The sequence below is a fragment of the Monodelphis domestica genome, chromosome 2 (assembly GCF_027887165.1).
Source record: "Monodelphis domestica isolate mMonDom1 chromosome 2, mMonDom1.pri, whole genome shotgun sequence".
In the NCBI taxonomy this organism is placed as follows: Eukaryota; Metazoa; Chordata; class Mammalia; order Didelphimorphia; family Didelphidae; genus Monodelphis; species Monodelphis domestica.
The window spans coordinates 323,012,389-323,031,384 of NC_077228.1; the positions used below are offsets into that span (position 1 = coordinate 323,012,389).

At 33.8% G+C, this 18,996-nt stretch overlaps 1 protein-coding gene across 30 annotated transcripts in view; it reads left to right on the forward strand.

Annotated features, from left to right (window-relative positions):
- RIMS1 (regulating synaptic membrane exocytosis 1) overlaps window positions 1-18,996 on the forward strand; it is a 739,353-nt gene that overhangs the window by 323,289 nt on the left and 397,068 nt on the right. For all 30 annotated transcript variants that reach the window (XM_056818463.1, XM_056818483.1, XM_056818457.1 and 27 more), the window contains 2 exons: window positions 6,079-6,292; window positions 7,953-7,964. In XM_056818463.1, the coding sequence (XP_056674441.1) occupies window positions 6,079-6,292; window positions 7,953-7,964 (226 nt within the window). The remainder of the gene's footprint in view (window positions 1-6,078; window positions 6,293-7,952; window positions 7,965-18,996) is intronic.

An 18,996-nucleotide genomic window follows, 5' to 3' on the forward strand; every position in this document is an offset into this window, starting at 1 on the left:
TTTATACCCACAGACACACACATAAATTTAAATCCAGGCTTGAAGCCCTTGTTGCAGTGTGAATGCTTTTCCTTTTTAGTCACTGCATATTTTATAACTTTTTATATAAAATGTATGAGCATATTCAATAACAAACATTATTTGAGATTGAAAGCAGCAATTATACATTTTTCCAAGCTTTCTAATCAATAATAGTATGTCATTAATTCTATAAACATGATGTTCAAATGGAATTCATTTCAAAATCTTATATTTGTAGCCCTGAACTCCATATTTACTGTAAAAATATGATACAATATGAATTTTGCATTTATTATTCATAGTAGAGCAATAACATACTCTTGATATAGATTGAAGCATTAAAACATTAGAGACAAAAGTTAAATCTGATGTTATATTCTCACTAGTAGTGTCCTAGTACTGTCTCAAAGCCATTGACTGCTTTAGGAATGGAATATTATTATTATTCATTTTTACCTTTTATCAGTTGTGTTTCACAACTGAAGATTCCAAGTAGTGATAATATGGTGGGACAGGTGTGAAATTTGGAGTGAGAGGACCTGGGTTTGGGAATATTAATTCAGCCACTTAAATCTTTCTGAGTACATGATTTGCCCTACAATGCTCTCTGACTGAGTTACCTAGGTAGTAAGTATTCAAACTAGCACTAGAAAACCTATATCCTGATTTCCTGTTTAATATTATTCCTCCTGTCCCAGGCTACCTTTTATTATCACATCGTCCTAAAGATTCCAAAGTAAGGAGATTTTTTTAAAAATCTTATCAGTTCCTCCTTTGGAGATGAACATTCACAATTTATTCTTCAAATATTAAGTCTGTAGATGCATACAGTGTTCTCTTGGTCCTATTCATTTCACTATTCTTTATCAAATGCAGTTATTTCCAAGTTTTTACAAAGTTAATTTGCTCACAATTTCTTATGACATAGTTGTATTCCCTCATAATCATATACCATGTTCTGTTTAGTCATTCTCCAAATGTTGGACATCTCAGTTCTTTGCCACTATGATGAAAACTGCTACAAATATTTTGGAACATAAAGGTTCTTTTCCTTTTTCCTTGATCTTCTTGGGAAATGGAACCAACAATACACACAATTTCAGGATATACTCTGTTTTAGAACTCTGGGAGTTCTAATTCCAATAATTCCAAATTATTCCCAAAAATGATTGGATCAATTCAAAGTTCCACCAATAGGGTATTATTGTCCGCACTTTCAACATCTCCTCCAACATTTGATATTTTAACTAATCTGTGTGTGAGATGATAGCTCAGAACTATTATTGTTTGCATTTCCCTAAAGTCTTAGTTTCTAAAATTTGGTTTATTTCTTTAGTCTCTTTGGATTTCATTTTAGATTCTTAGAGGGATTCTACTCCCTGTTTTTATCCTTATTTCCTCTATAATAGTAAGGAAACTAAAGGCTAATTTTGGTGTTTTATTTCAGAAGCTATTTACATCCATTGTTTATTATTTTAAGTTTGAAACTACATTATCCAAGAAAATATGATTCAAATTAATGAAATATAATTTTTTCTATAATATGGAGAGGAGATTTCTACCTTCTCTGCTCTAATCTAAGTATTGAATTTTAATTGTGTGAGCTATTGGGAAGTAAGATTTTAATTGCTTTATGTTTTAGATCTTTACTATTTTGCTGGTGGTCAGCTGCTCCTATTACCATTACTACTTCTAAAACTACAATTACAATTACCACCACTAATACTACCATCTTTACTATGTAAAATGTGTAATGCATGGGTATGTTTTTTATATAATTCTTATCCATAATGAATATGAAGAAGTAGAAAATCTGATTTCCAGTATAAGAGAAGACTAATTCTTTAATTGCTTGTTAATAAGGTTTTTTAATTGGTTAATTTATTTGTTCGTTATATTAAAATTTCCAAGTATCTAGAGAAGGCATCATTTAATAAAAAGACACACATGTATGTATATAAAACTATGTCTTATTTGTTTCTATTTATCAGTTCTTCCTCAGGTAGTGTATATACACAAGTCATTTTTTAAGCAATATTTCTGTTGCTGTATATTTTCTCTTGCTTCTGCTTTTTTTACACTTGATAATTTCATGTAAATCTTTCCATATTTTTAAAAAGTAATCTGCTTGCCATTTTTATGGTGCAATAATATTTTGACACAATCATATGCCACAACTTGTTTAGTCATTCCCCAATTGATGGACATCTTCTCAATTTCCACAGCTGCTTACCATCAAAAGAGGAGAAAATGAATATTCCCTTCTTCAAACTATTATTCTTATATCCAACTTACCTAATTCTGTTTGAGAGAAATAAGGCATCCTTACAACTTTTTTCTGAATAAAAAAACAGTAAATTGATACTTTCTATATTGACAATGATGCATATTTAGAGGTCAAAGAGTTGATAGTTACATTTTAAATTCTAGGGAATACATTAAACCAGAAAACTTTGCCCAGACACACTATGATAAACAAACCTATGACTAGAAGCCAAGCACTTCCCATGGGTTTCAGTTGTTGGGATATTTCCAGGCTGTCACCAAGGAGGGGAATTACTTCGCTTCATCTTTAGATGACTACGGAATCCTTTATGAGGTTCCAGTGGGAGGAAAGAGTACCAGATTAAACACCAAGGAGATTCTATTGACTGTAGGATACATTTGAGGAAAGACTAAAACATACTGAATTTGGAAAACTCTTTTACTTTACTATCTTCCATATTATGTGGCAAATGAGTTTTGTGTTGGTTATATCATTTGTAATGATTATCACCAATTAAAGAGAACTACTCATATTTTATTGTATGCAAAGGGCTTTCCAAAAACCTTTTAAAGTAGATAGTGTGTATTAATTCTGTCATATGGCACCTGGAGCTCAGAATCTAAATAACTTGAACATAATCATACAACAAAATGTGAGCCAAGTCTTGGACCAACATCTGACAAGACCCTGCTTTGCTAGTACAATTAGAAGAACGTTATGAATCTTCATTGGTAGAAAACAAATACAATATAGATATTTGAAAATCTAGTTATTCTGGAAGTATATCTCAGTCCTTTAAAAGAACCACCTTACTCTCTGTCTTAGTAACAACTCTTTTTGTTTTTAAGCCTTGACTTTCTGTCTTAGATTCAAAACTATATTTTGATTCCCAAGGCAGAGGAATGGAAAGGTCTAGGCAATGGGAGTTAAATGACTTGTGCCTGAGGTCAGGAGCTTCCATCTCCAGACCTGGCTCTTTATACCCAAATGAGCTACCTAGCTAGCCCCCTTAGTAACAACTCAGAAGATGGAAGGGCAAGGACTAGGCCAATGGGGTTAAGTGACTTGCCCAGGGTTAAACAGCAAGGTAATGTCTGAGACCAGATTTGATCCCAGGTCCTTCAAATTCCAAGCCTATTGCTTTATTCACTGTACTACTCTCAGGGTCATTTTAATACATGCCGGAATGAATGAGAATGTCCAATGTAAGTAGAATACATGCATCCCAAAGTCAAAACGAATACCAGCCCTCTCTAGAAAGCATATAAACTGAAATCCCTTAATAACCTTTCATGATTTAAAGGGCTTGAGGAGGTAAAGTGAAAAGATTATCTGTAAACTGTACCCCAAAAATGGCCCAGGTGAATCACTGGTTGGTTCCAGCAAGTAAAATAAAAAAATGTTTCATTTTGTGGGAAAAATAACCCCGACATTCTTTGAAATACTGAAAATGAAATACTACTGTGAAAAGATACCCTGGATATAAAGTGAAATGATCTGGGTTCTCATCTCAGTTCTCACTATCTGTGTCACTGAATTACTCATCTTTGGTTTCTTTATTTGGGAAGTGATTTAGATACATTGCTTATTGTTTTAAGTTTGAAACTATTTTATAGAAGGAAATATGATTCAATTTAATGAAATTGGAAAAATCAATAAATTCCATTCAGTTCAACAAGGACTTATTAAAAATCTGTAACATAAAATACATTGTGCTATGTGCTAAAAGATTTTTTTAAATCCTGAATTCTAGGACTTTCCTGTCTTTCAAGGATAATAACATATGATTGAAGGAGACCACAATTTTTAGAATAAGCACATCTGAATTTCAGTTCTATTTCTGAAACTTTGTATACACAACTACTTTTCTCTTTTGCAAACTGAGGAGGGTTGGGAACCTGAATTTCTAAAGCTCCCTCCAGTTCCTTAATTACATGATATCTGATAATATCACAGTTAGTAACTGAAGACTGGAAGCACAACTTCTAATTTCAAGGACTAGGAAAGATTTGATGAAGGAACTATACCTTGGAAAAAGGAAAAGATCACAAGAGAGTTTGATGTTGGGTTTTGTTCCAGGTATGGGGGAATAGTTGTCAGTGTATGAAGATAGGAAAGTGAAGGAAGGGCTGAGATAACCCATAATTCATTTCACTACATATTTATTTCAATTTCTGCATATGTAAAATGGAGAGGTTAGACTAGGTCAGTGGTTCTCAGAGTCTTCTTTATAGATGTAGATTTTCAGGGAGTCTGAAAGGTCAAAATTATTTTCATTAACAATGAACTAATTAGCTATTTCACAATAATATTTTCAAATAGGTGGCATGGTGGATAGCAGAGAGCATGAGGAGCTCAAATTCAGCTTGAATCATTTACTATATGTATGACCCTTGGCAAGCCATTTAACCTCCTTGCCTCGGTTTCCTCAACTGTAAAATGGGATAATAATAGCACCAACCTGCTAGGGTTGTTGCAAGGATCAAATTGTAAAGGACTTAGTACAGTGTCTGGCATATAGAAGGCATTTAATAGTGCTAATTGACATTCTTTCTACTGCTGTTGTTACTACAACTCCTCCTGCTGTATTATTTACCTTTTAAAATACTCTTTTCTTTTTCAACTATGTGTCTGTATAAAGCCAACTATGTCTCAAACAAAACAACATATTAAGGCAAATTGAATATAGAAGCAGATATGAGAATAAAGCTTTTTTCTCTTAAATGAGCTAAGAATTAAAGAGATTTATATTCTTATTGTTTAGGGGGAATTTTTTGGAAATCAGTTTTTCTGTAAAATATGTCATTTATGATAACATGTGATATGTTTATTTTAGTTATTATAAATGAAAAATATTTGAAAGATGTTCATTTTAATTTTAAGTATGGAAAATAGCAATAGAGATAACCAATATAAACAAAAAAAATGTAGTTTCCTCAATATTTTGAAGAACACATATTGTTCCTTAATTTGGAAGAGTTTAAGGGGGTTCTGAGACCAAAAAGTGTGAGAATAGCTATATTAGATAATGCCTAAGTCTCTTCCAGCTATAAAGTTCTAAGATGAATGAATGAATGAATGAATGAATGAATGAAAAAAAAAAGCATTTGAGTATTAAGTGCTGGGAATACAGACACAGAAAGTAAAGATGAAATAACTTTAAAAATTTTTATTTTCTTTAGGGAGATGGTATAATAATATAGTTTGGTGGAAGTGTTCCCAGAAAAGTATTTTAGTCTGTAAACTTATAGAGATAGTAAAAAGAATCATACGAAGATGTTGTCATGCCTTTTCTAGAAGCAATGTCAATTTGATTATTGTTAAGATTGTGGTAAAATAAAGGAGGGGTTAGAGGCTGGGAAAAATCACATGGAATTATAGCAGGGTAGATTGTATGACTATTACTGGGGTGGATTGTGAAACATGATGAGATGACTAGGAAGAATGGTCTAATGCACTAATCAGGACAGCTCAAAAAGAGCACAGAAGTTTGAGAGATGAGAAAGTTCATTTTCCAGGAGCATTCAGATTTAGGGTAGATGGTGAGGTCTCATATTTTTGAGGGTGCAGCAGTAGACAGTAGAGATTATAGGAAAATGGTCAAGATGAATCTCTTATTTTGATGAATGTTTTACTGATAGGGTAAGATACAAAGATAAGTGGTTACCATATCTTTTGGTTCACATCACTACATGATCATTGAACTAGTTTGGGAAGAGGTATTTTTCTATTTGCTATAATATGTTTAGTTTTCTTCTGTTCTCTTTGTTTGTATGTTTGGTTTTGCCCAGGAGATTGCATCAACAATTTGAAAGCTATAAAGAACAAGTGAGGAAAATTGGAGAAGAAGCCCGGCGCTACCAAGGAGAGCACAAAGATGATGCCCCTACTTGTGGTATTTGTCTGAAAACGAAGTTTGCTGATGGTTGTGGCCATTTATGTTCTTACTGCCGGACCAAGTTCTGTGCCAGATGTGGAGGGCGGGTTTCTCTGCGGTCAAACAATGTAAGTGGGGAAAGCATAGAAATAAATATTTTTGATACAAACAAAACCATTAAGATTTCTAAGCCAGGAATTATATGAAAGGAGATAAATGCATAAGGAGATAAACATATTTTGGAAGTATTTCTCTTGCCCTGTTGTATTTTTTACTTGTTTATATCTCTTGATTTAAAATTTTTAGTAATAGGATGGGAAATGAAGGCAATTTGGTGAAAAGGTTTAAAAGTGTTGAGCATTATTTTAAGCTCTATTTACCATAATCCTAGTTATAGCTTGACTCTCAGACATAACTCGCTTTTCTCTAGAAAAGATTGCCAGTCTTAATCTTAATGAGTTGAAAATCCTGGGAAATTTTCATAACAGTTTAGTTGTAGGACATTAAATTTATTTCAATTTTAATTACTTTAAATTTTAAAATAATTAGGCTTTTTCTACTTTTCATTATCTGAAAAAAGAACATGGTCATTGTTTTCCAAATACCTTTGATTTATTAATGTAATTTGTAAAAGATGTTCCAGAGAGTTTCATATAAGATAATATGAATGAGAGTTGGATATGCCTTTGTGATTAGTAGCTTAATTTTTATCATTCCATTAAAGAGAAAATGATAATATGCTAAGTTCATCTGAACTTCATTTATTTAGGCACACTATTAATAGAAGAATATGTGCTGATACTGAATGAAGTTTATTACCTTATTTCTATTAAAAGTGGGCTACAATTTTGTCTGATTTAAAAAAAAAAGATCACATAAAGCTAAAATGAACCTTCATCTGTTGTGCCTCAGTATTGTAGCAGATGGCATAATTAGCCTGAGAGATAAGGACAGGGCACCAAAAACATTTCCCAATGGAAACAACACCATCTTGAGAGGCTCCCAATGAATTAATTTGGGGAAAATTCCTATACATGAAGCCACAAAGATACTACAACAATTATCTAATATGAGGAAGAAACAAGCCCACAACAATAAGATTAACCATTAAATATAAAAATTCTTAAGTACAGCCTGAATTGAAAAAAAGTAGACATACAGCAAATATAGCAAAAGAGACATGTGCTCTTTATAGATGTCTCAAGCCTCAAGAAAGTCAGCCCTGCTCTTCAAGGCTCATTTTGAAAACAGTGTTTTGATTTTTTGAGGGGTTGATCAGGAAGGGAACAAGGTTAAAATAAGGAAGACAAATTTATATATTCATTCTTAGGTATAAGGCTATCCTACTTTGTTTCCTTATAAAGTTGATTTAAATTGTCAAATGTTTATCTTTGAAATTATATGGATTATAGGAAAATAATTAGTTGAAGAATTATTTTTGCAACACTGTACCCTGATCAGTGCTAGTTCTCACAGAATCTTCTGGTGTACTTGTAGCATTGAGACGGCTAATATTTCTCTTTTCTGGTCTTTGTTACTTTGTTTTGCTAATGTTTAACATTTAGATTTTTCCTACTTGAAATATATGTATTTTTCTTATGCATGAATAATGAACACTTTTTTATTTAGGAGTTATGTTTTTCCTTTAAAAAATTTATGTTTTAACTTTTTATAGAAACACTAGATATAATTGCCTTTAAAAACCTATGTATTAATATATGCTTCCTTTTCTTTTTCTCTTCTTCTTTCTTTTCTCTTTACCCTGCTTCCTTGGATGCTTGCCCAAAGGAGGACAAAGTGGTTAGAATCCATGCTTTCTTTTCTATCATTTTTATTATTATAATGTTGCTAAACTTTATTCAATAAATGTTCAGCATGTTGACATTAGCCACTGTTATTTCATAAAATAATTCACTGCTAAAAAGAACTCCTTCCTCCTTGTGCTCCTCAAACAATTAATATTAACATCCAGGGGGCATTAAAGGGTCTGCTTTGTATGTGAACAGTCTTTGTAATTTTAAGTCCAGGAGGGCAGTGAATTATAGAGTAATTTAAGTGATTAGGAGCTCACTTTACCCTCTTAGCATTCAGTCTCATAAGGACTCTTCCATCTGCCTTCAGGACTAATACAGGCTAATGGCCTCTATCTTTCCTGGTACTCAGTTCCTCCTTCCCACTGCTCAAGCTAGATGTATAGGCAGATGCCTTTTTCCTTTACTAAAAAAATAATGCAGTGGGATTGTCTCCATGGGGTTACTAAGATAAATGGGAATCCAGAGATCAATGCTGATTTCATCCACAGAATGGAAACAACTGATTTGATCTCGAGCCAGATTTAAACTAGCTTCTTGCCAAGATCAGTATACTCACCTCTGCCTTCCCCCATTGCCTCTCTCTTTTCTGTTGGACTCTGAAGAAGAGAACTCTTCTCTCTTATGGGCAATCATAGTTTCCATAGATAACTTGTCAACACAGAGATCAGGTTGAATGGAAATCAATAGCCTTCAGTGTCCAGAGAAGGTGGTTTGGTGTCAATTGGAATTTTTTTTTTAAATTGAAATAGTTTTGTTTATAACTTAATAGAACCAGATTGCACTCTAATATGAAACAGAAGAGAAAAAAACATAAACAAACAAACAAACAAACAAACAAAAAACACCTCACCTTTCAGTACATTAACTTTTATGGGAGAACTGAAGCTGATACCTTCAGACCATAATGGGGTACTGGATGTAGTCTTTAATAGAGGATTTACTCATAATAGTTCATATTTGTGTAGTGTTTTAAGGTTTACAAATGTTTTTTTTCTTTTTTCCACAACAATCTTGTGAAGCAAATAGTTAACTTGAAATTATTAAAAGTGACAATATTGAGATTTCTTCCATTATCTTCCTTTTTTTTTTGCTCCATCTTTTCCATTCAACAGAGCTCAGTTGGAATTTCCAGAGGCTCATGAATGATCTAATGTGAACAAGACATCAGTGAAAATTTGACTCATTATAACTTAGCTTAATAGTGACTATGGAAAAAAAAATAAAGCCTTAGTAAGCTACTTTGGAGATGAGCAGAGCAGAAATGATACTGAATTTAGTATAAATCTGTGGTTTGTAAATTTGATTTAAAAACGTTTGATCATTCTCATCTATTGGGAGAAAAAAAATAAGGTTAAGATTTTAGAGGCTCTAAGGACTTCAGAACTAAAAGGATCCTTAGACATAATCAAGTCTATTTTATAGATAAAGAAACCAAGGAACAAAGGACGAGAATGATGTACTTAAAGTCTCATCATTTCCTTTAACTAGCATCTCATTCTATGTTTTGGTGTCTTTGAGATTACAGTTGTTGAACAGGTGAAAAGGACTGGTCCAGCTGGTAACTGGCATTGTAGCTAATCACATGCACAACACATTCAAGGACCTATAGGAAATGAAATTTGGGGTTCATTTATCTATCTATCTATCTATCTATCGATCTATCTATCTATCTATCGATCTATCTATGTATTTATGTATGGATTTATCTACTCACACATATAGTCTCTTTATAGGGGTACTTCTCATAAAGATAAGTTAAGGCAAGCATTTGAGAAGCAATTGAAAATCATACTGTGCATATAGTAAATATAAAATATAAACTCAACAGACTATGTATAGTGTGTTGGTACACCATATATAAATATATGCACACATATATATGTATATACATGTATATATATGCATATATATAACATACATATGCTTTATATGGCACTTTAAGATTTGTAAAGCATTTTTCATCAGGAATACATAAGTTTGAAATCCAGCCTCAGATATTTACTAGATATGTGACCCTGGGAAAGTCATTAAAAAAACCAAAACAAAACACTGTCTGCCTCAGTTTCCTAAACTGTAAAATGGGGATGATGCCTAACTCACAGGGTTTTTTTTTTTCTGTGAGAATCAAATGAGATACTATTTGTAAAGTGCTTCGCACAGTGCATGGCACATAGCAGAAAGTTTTATATATACATATATATATGTATATGTATATATATGTATATATATATATATATATATATATATATATATATATATATATATATATACTGATTTCCTTTCCTTTTTTCCCCTTAAGGAAATAAGTAACATATACCAGCCACAAAAAAAAAATATATATATATATATAGCATTATGTTTATTAGAAGGACCTAGACAGCCTGCAAAGTACATAGGAAAGAGCACTGGTCCTTCAGGATTCAAGTCTGACTGTAGTCACTTACCAATTCTGTGACATTCAAATCATTCCATCTTTTTGATCCCATTGCCTTACTGGTAAAATAAGGAGGGAGTAAACTAGATAGTTTCTAAGGTCCCTTTGGGTTCTAACTCCTATTAAGATGAATACTTTAATATTTCTTTTATTTAGTCTTGTAAGGGTATTTTCACAGTTCTTATGCCTGCAAAAAGTTAATGGATTATGTTAAAAATTTAGGTTTATCCCCCAAACAAGACTAAAAATAGCATTAAAGATAGTGTCCCTGTCAAGGAAATGGATGGGATTTTTAAAAATGTGTTACCCCTGTGATAAATAAAATTGCTTTCTCACTGAGATAATTTGACACTGCAATTCTATGCGTCTCTTTGGTGAGGGCAAGATAAAACTTCCTAGTTTATCAGTTTTATTCTTCAGAACCTTCCATGTCTCCTACTTATGGGGGTGGGGGACAGGAGGGAAGATGTTCGCTAGAAGACTACCAAATTAGCGCATATTAACTCTAGATTTCTTCTTTTATGTAGGTGGCAGATAGCAGAATTTGGGGACATTACATGCTAACTTTTGTAGTTAGTATGCCAGCTGAGATGAAAATTCCAAATTCATTTCCCTTTAGAGTTGACTATAAATGTTGATTAGTATTGTTTAGGAGAGAATGAGGCTTATAAATAGAGCCACTGAAATTGTGCTTTACTGCATTTCCAGTTTGGCTTTATTTCCACAAGAAAAGTACAGTTTTCCATATTGGAAGACTATTTTACCTTAAGTAGCTACACTCCTCAGGAAAATAAAAGCCTGTTGTTTGCTTTTTTTTTTTCATTACATTTCAGGTCTGGTGAAACTCAGCCTGCTTGTCCTTTAAGAGTCATGTGGTATTTTTTCTGTTATTTTCAGAACAAATATTTACATTTTATTATGTCAGCACATTTATTAATTAGGAGCTATATTTACAAAATCAGGATTCTTTAAACTGGTCCATCAAAACTTTCCTTGACTATTTCATCCTTGCAAATCATACTTAGTGACATGTTTATAGAGAAAAATATATTCTTGGAAGAAAAAATACTTATAAAATGATTGGGGAAAAATGAAGAAGTTTGTAATTTGCTTAATCAAAAGTCGTATTAATTGTCTGGAAATTAGGAGACAAGTGAATTAGACCCTAGATATCAAATTCTTCCTTACTTCTGCCCCAATTCTTTCTTGCTTCAGAATTCAGAATTCTCTTCTTCTAGGAGCTGATGGCAGCATCAAGGCAATGGACAGATAGCTTTTAAATGATTTGCATAATTGCATTAAATATTTATTTCTCATTATGTAGAAGCTACTCAGAGTGAGCCATATTTAGGCCATACTCCAGCAAAGAGTATGATTCTAATTTAAATTATTCATTTTTGAACAGTTGATAGTATGGTATTCTAAGGCCCCCTTTTACCACCTCTATTTTCAGATACTTTAATAGGATTCTGTGTGGGAATTCTTCTTAAAATATTTTCTTGAAGGGGATGGGATGAGCCTAATGCAGAAGAACATATTGATAAGCAATATAGACCAGGAAATGAGGGTGTTATTCAGGTAAGATCTTCCACCAGACTTTTTTTTCCCTAGTTAATTAAATATCACTAACTGTTTCTTCAAAACTCACCCTTTATCCAAATGAGGCTTGTACTATCAGATTGAAGATAGCTTCAATATCTGATCACTTAAAAGACTGTGCAATCTATATCCTTAAGCTATCTGGGGAATTCCTACCTTATACACTAATGAATGGAGAATATTCAACAACTATATTTGACATTCCTATATATATAGGGCAGATGTTAACATTTTGGTATTCCTGGTCTTCGTGACCAAGAACTGTAATTTAAAGAACTCTCAATGAGCAAATGCCTTCTCCCAGTATAGATTTATAAGTATTCTTTAACTTGTGTAGACTTGTACTATTATACCCTTAGGGGCACTGAAAGGATAAGTCCTTTACATGGGATTCTACAGTCAGTATATATATATGTGTGTGTGTGTGTGTGTGTGTGTTTGAATCACCTGTGGAGGGGAGTTGAATGCTGGAAAGCAAAGGGTTAAGCTTATCTAGAAAAAATGAGACAGAAAAAAAAACAGAGAAATAAGAAACACAGAGACAGGCCACAATGCTGTGTCATCAGGTCAGCATGTCAGCTTCTTGTCAGATGGTCAGAGGTTTGAGTGTGACTGAGCAAAACTGCCTTTATTAAGGAAAGTAGGAATGGGGGTTGTCAGATGTCAATCAAGCACAGTCAGCTCATCAGAAGTTTAAACATGTTAATGACAAAGCCAAAAGAGAGGATGATAACACAACAGATCACCAGGTATCTGGATGCTGGCACCAGGATTCTCTTAGGAATGAAAATGTAAGTCTTTGAAATTACAAAGCACCTTTAGAACTTGTCTGCAAGCCTTCAAACTGCTCATTACAGTAAAGGCTCACTTTTTAAATTATACAAAATTTAAAATGCAACCAATTTAAAGATTCAGAAATCAGTCATGTTCAATATTAGAAATATATCCATAAGTCAGGTCCAGGAGCACTTTGCTCACTAGAGTCAGCTTTTGAATATATCTTTAATACTTTCATGATTTGTTATAACTGATACACACACATCAGTTTTCCTGACTACAGATATCTTTATGTCACCTCTTAATATCTACAAGATCATGTCTTTAGAGTGGGAAGGGACAATATATTTCATCTAGTCTAGCCCCTTCATTTTTTAATTGAAGAAACTGAGTCTGAGTAAGTTTAAGTGACTTCCCCAAGGTCATCTGAATAGTGATTGTCCAAGAAAGGATTCTTGGTATTATACTGGGGGTAGGGGGGAAACAAGTACCACAATGGAGGCAAAAAATCTTATTTCTGTAGCTCTTTGTTTCTAACTGATTCTAACTAATATGCCATTGGGGGAAAATAAATAAAATGATAAATGATGGATCTTGACCACAGAAGGAAGCCACACTACAACTGGGAAGATGAGTGAGGTCAGGATAAACTTTGTAACTGGTCAGATAAGAAATAGGTTAGCATTATATTTAATAGGCAGGCAGACAGCTAAATCCTGAACCCAAGAAGAGGTCAATGAACATCTTCAGGTGCAAAATGAATAGGACAGAAATACAATCTCATATTATATTAGTGATTTATAGTTTATGTATGACTTTACATATATTACTTCATTTGCAGCTAGCATCTTTACAAGATTCCTACCTTTCATTTCTTCTGTATATATCACCTTTAGACCTAATTATGTTTCTTCCTTCATTAGAATGTAAACTCCTGTGGGTAGGGACTATTTTTGCCATTCTTTGTACAGTGTCTGGCAGTTAAAGAAGTGCTTAATAATTTGTTAGTAGGTTGATTGATTGAATGAGAAATGTAAGGAAATGACAATTAATTCCATTCTGTATGTGAAAAAAATCCGACTCATTGAGGTTGTGATTTCCCTAAGAAATACTAGATAAAGTGCTAGACCAAGAGTTGATAGACCTGGTTTGAAATCCCACCACCATTACTTGCTAACTGTGGTCATGGATAAGTCATTTAACTGCCCAAACCTGACATTCCTTTTATGTAAAATGAGAATAATCACTCTTGCACTCTGATCTCAGGTTAGTGGTTGCAAGCTTGCCTTGCAACCCTTGAAACATTTTTTCAATATGAAATGATTTTATGGTCACCCAGTTGGTAAATAAAGGAGAGAAGAATTGAATTCAAGTCTCTTGATTCTAACATCAAAGTAAAAAGGGAAACAGATTAAAATCAAGGAATGCCAGCAAAGGGAAAGGGGAAAAGGCAAATGTAAGGTCTGAACCTAAATGAAGGATCTTTAAATTATTCAGACCTTAGCCTTTGCCTGGAGGTTTTTACATGCCCTTAGTGAATGGAAGCATGATTATGTTTGCATAGTTGATATCTCTTCTGAAACAGAAACATATGCATTTCACTAGGTTAAAGGCAAGCACATATACTCCACATTAATAATCCCTTCCCTCCTCTAACACTTACAAAAGGACATGGAATGGGGGTTGCCAAACACAGGAGGCTAAAAGTGCAAATGCCCAACCTCAGAAAAGAGGAAGTTGTGGTAGCCACACAGCTGGGATAAATTTCCATCAGTTCATGCTTCCCTTCCACACAAATGCAATAGTGAGAGGCCTGTGCTCTAACAAGCTGCTGGCCTCTTCTGTGGGGTGGGTTATTGTTAAATAGAAACATGATTGGATTCCATAATTAGACTGTCCACAGTCTAACTTAAGGGACCTGCCTCCTCATCAGTAATATGGAGCCATTGCTCTTTGTCTTCTAGTCCTAAAAACTGGTAAGACTCAACTCAACATAATTCAGTTTATCATTTATGAAGGATTTACTATGTTTCTGGCATTGTAGACTTGTGTCTATAGCTCATGGCCTCCTCCTCCTGAACTAATCTAGGCAAATCTCCCAAATGGCTTTTTTTTAACTTGGCTATGCATATTTATTACAAAAGATTATTGGGTTTGGTTTTGTTTTGTTTTGTCTTGCTTCTTTTTCAAATGTCAGGTGAGGGGGAGCAAGGACCTTTTGGGCAGCAAAAACAAAACAGTAATTCCACCCATATTCCCTGGATATGTTCTTTAAGTAACTTATATGCCCACTCTTCTCCCAGATAATGTATTGTATTTGTGGGAGAGAATACCTCAGGTTTATGGAGGAAATGTTTCGTTAGAACTTTTCATTAAATTGCTTTAAATGAAAAGAAAGCCTCTTAAATGAAATTGAGGTATACATTTTGTCTTTGCTCCAAATGTAAGGGCCAGGGCACTCAAATCATGTATGAGGACTTGATATATAATATGACATCTATTATGTGACATCATTTATTTCACTCCACATAAGATGTACCAGATGCTAAGGCCTCACAGTAATCCCTGAAAAAATATAGAAACATACATTACTCAAGTGGTCTATCAGTTGCCTCAGAAGTTAAATTTAGAGTTGTTATCCAGGAATCCTTTGGTTGTATTAGTGATTCTCTTTTCCCCCAGGTCTTCACCCTATAGGTCAGATCCTTTGGAAAGTAAACATGCCTTGAATCATATACATTCCACATGCAACATTACTGATGAATAAGCCAACTCCTCTTTAAACCAATATAGTTATCTCTCCTACATCTCAGTGTTTAGAGAGCCTCCTCAATCTACAAAATCTAAGTAAATTTTTTTCATTCCCTTCATACTAGAGAAGGTCTGAATTTTTTTCTTTTTTTTCATGAGGGGTTAGAGTAACATTTTATATCATGGGTTATATCTGCATTTCTGAATTTCTATACTTTTTCTGTGTCATTGGCTGGCCTTCAGGGTCATTTGCAGTTTCTGCAAAACTCCCTCCAAATTCCCAAATAATTTCTTATGCCAACCTGTGATATAATAGGGAGAGTTGTGTTGTGGAAGAGATAACTATATTGTTTTTGCTATCTAAGTAGAATTATGTGCCATAATCATATGAACTTTTCTTATTTTTCCTCTTCCTCCCCCTCCAAATTCAGTAACTCTTGAACTTTGTTATACCCATGACTTGTTACTAAAAACAAACAAACAAAAAAAACCCTTCTAAAATATGGTCCAGAGAATTCAATTTCCCCCTCTACAGAGGAAGTTGGCATTTGGTAGCAATGTCATTGAATTCCCATCTCAGTTTCATAAAGCACTCCTCCCAAAGCCATGTATTTCTGCTATACATTGGAGACAGGATATAAGGGAGAAAAGATGAATTCAATCTCTACCCCTGTTGCACTCTGGAAGAAGTTTCAAGGTAAAAGGTGAAGATATGTCTCTAGATTAAAGTATCTTACTTCTTTTACACACCAAGAGGAGAGTAACCAATCCTTAATCAATCTGGCAACAAGAATTGCCCATATCTTATCATTGGCATCCAAACACTGTTAAATGTTTATTATCTTATTGACTTGTTTTGGGTTCTTATTTTGAGTCTCCCCAATATATTCCCTTCTATTTATCTGTGTCATGATAGATAGAGAGCTAGATAAGGAATTGGAAAATATCTTTAAATACCATAACATTCACAGTAACAATGGCAGGCAGTGCTTTGACCAGGAATAACACAGGTGGAAAATTCAATCAATCAATAAACATTTATTGGTTATTGTGTGTCAGGGACTGTTCTAAGTGCTAGACACAAAAAGAGACAAAATATAGTCCCTACCCTGAAGTCTAATAGGGAAGACAACATGCAAACAAATATATACAAAGTAAGCTACATACAATATAAATAGGAAATAAAAGGGGGAAGGTGCTAGAATTAAGAGGGCTGTGGGAAGGAATCCTGTAGAATGTGGGATTTTAGTTTGGATTGAAATGCAGCCAGGGGGACAGCCAGAGCTTAGAGCCAAGAGATAGATTGATTGTCTTGTTCTTGAAACAGTCAGGAATCCAAAGTAACTATGTCTGGGGAGTAAGGTGTAAGAAAGCTGAAAAGCTAGGAGAGAGTGAGATTATTATGGGCTTTGCCAACTGATGCATGTTGTTTTTGTTCCTCTAGTCAATAGAAAGCCTCTGAAGTTTATTGAGTAGGTAGTGAGGGGAAATGATCAGAACTGCATTTTAGGAAAATCACATTGTGGATGAAAAGAGGATGCATTGGAACGGGGAGAGAATTAAGGGGGGCAGACCCACCAGCAGTCAATTACAATAATCAAGTTGTTAGATGGAGGTCCTGCAGTAGAATGGTTGCAGTATGAGAGGAGAGAACTGAATATATCTAAGAGATGCTATAAAAGTAAAATGGACAGATCTTGGGAAAAGCTTGAATATCAAAGTTGAGAGATAATGAGGAATCCAGATGACTTCTAGGTTGTGAGCCTGAGAGATGACAATAATTATGAGTCCCTTTACAATAATAGAGAAGTTGAGAAGAATAGGTGAATGTTTTGAGGGAAAGATAATGAATTCTCATTTGGATTTGGATATATTGAATTTAAGTTGCTTACTAGACATCCAGTTCAAGATGACTTAAAGGTGTTTGTAGAGGCAAGTTTGGAGGTAAACAAAGAGGCTGGGATAAGAAAGGTAGATTTGAGAATAATAAGCAGAGAGATAGTTATTAAATCTCTAATTTAGAGGCTGATGAGATGACCAGGTAAAGTGATTGATATATGTTGGGAAATAGTATTAATTTTACTTCAAAAATTTAGAAAAGTGAGAATTGATAAAATATGTTCTATTTACTGAGTATCAATCAAACAAAAAGCACTTATTAAACACCCCCATATCCCCCCCCTTCTTTGTACCAGCCAAGGTGCTAGGCACTGGGAATACAATGAAAAAAAAAAGGAATTCACATGTGATAACCCAAGTACTGGAAATGAGAATTTTGGGAGAGTAAATACCTGCAGTGTTATATTTATCAGGAGTATTGTTTAATTTGGGTGGGCACATAGTTGAATCTCCATCCTAGTGTTTGAATTAGCTTTGGGCGCAATATATGAGTTAGCCACCAGGTAGCACCCTTCACAAACTTTTCTTTTGGGTCTTTCACATGCTTACTGGGTGGATATCTAGTAACTGATTGAGGGCCTGAGTAGCAACATGGTGTCATTACTAGACATTTGCTCTAGGGATTCAGTCTATTCTAGGACATCAAATATTGATGAGATACTAAAATAGAAAAATATCCATTTGTTATGTTGTAAAATTATTCTGATCTCTCTTTTTCTAACCCTATCATTAATCCTTTCCCTCAGTGCACACATATAGACAAAGCATTTTGTGATTATATATCTTCAAAAACATAGGAAAAAACTGAAAAGACAAGATAAACTCTTCCCTGTCATGCCTACATCTTACCAAATATTTAGTGTGGACAAGAATTTCCTAGAGAGTATATACCTGCCATTTATACCACTGTTGCTTGCTTATCCTTCGATCCCCTTCTTGAAGTTTGAATTAGAAAAAGAGGGAAAAAAAAGAAGAAAGGTATCAAAGAGGGGGAAAAATGATAATGTTGCATGGCTTCCATAAGCCATAAGCTAGAACATTCATCACCAGACTTACAGTTCAGAGATTACCTCTAAACTAGTAGTTCTTAACCTTTTATTTTGTTGTTGTTCATGTCCTGGACCCTTTTGGCATAGTGAATAGTGAAATAGTGAAAGCAATGGGCTTCTTATATAAAATAATGCTTTTAAATGCATAAAATTAAATATATAAGATTAGGAAGGAAATCAATTATGGTAAAATAAAATTATCAAATTTTTGAAGTTCATAAACTCCTACTCCAAAGTCTATTTGCATATTATGGATTTTCAAAGAAATCTGCTTCTTGGGGATTTACAATGAAGTGTCTCAGTTAGATAGTCAAAGGAAAAGTAATTATTCCTAATCAATTAAACATTGTACTTGGTCTTGTATATAATCGTAATTTCATCCATGTTACTGTTTTTTAAAGACTTTACAGTGTAGCTATTCATTTTTTATTTCTTCAGTGTGAAATATTAGAAATAAGAGCTTAAGGAAATGTCAACTGGGTCATGTCATATCCAGTCTAGCAATCTGT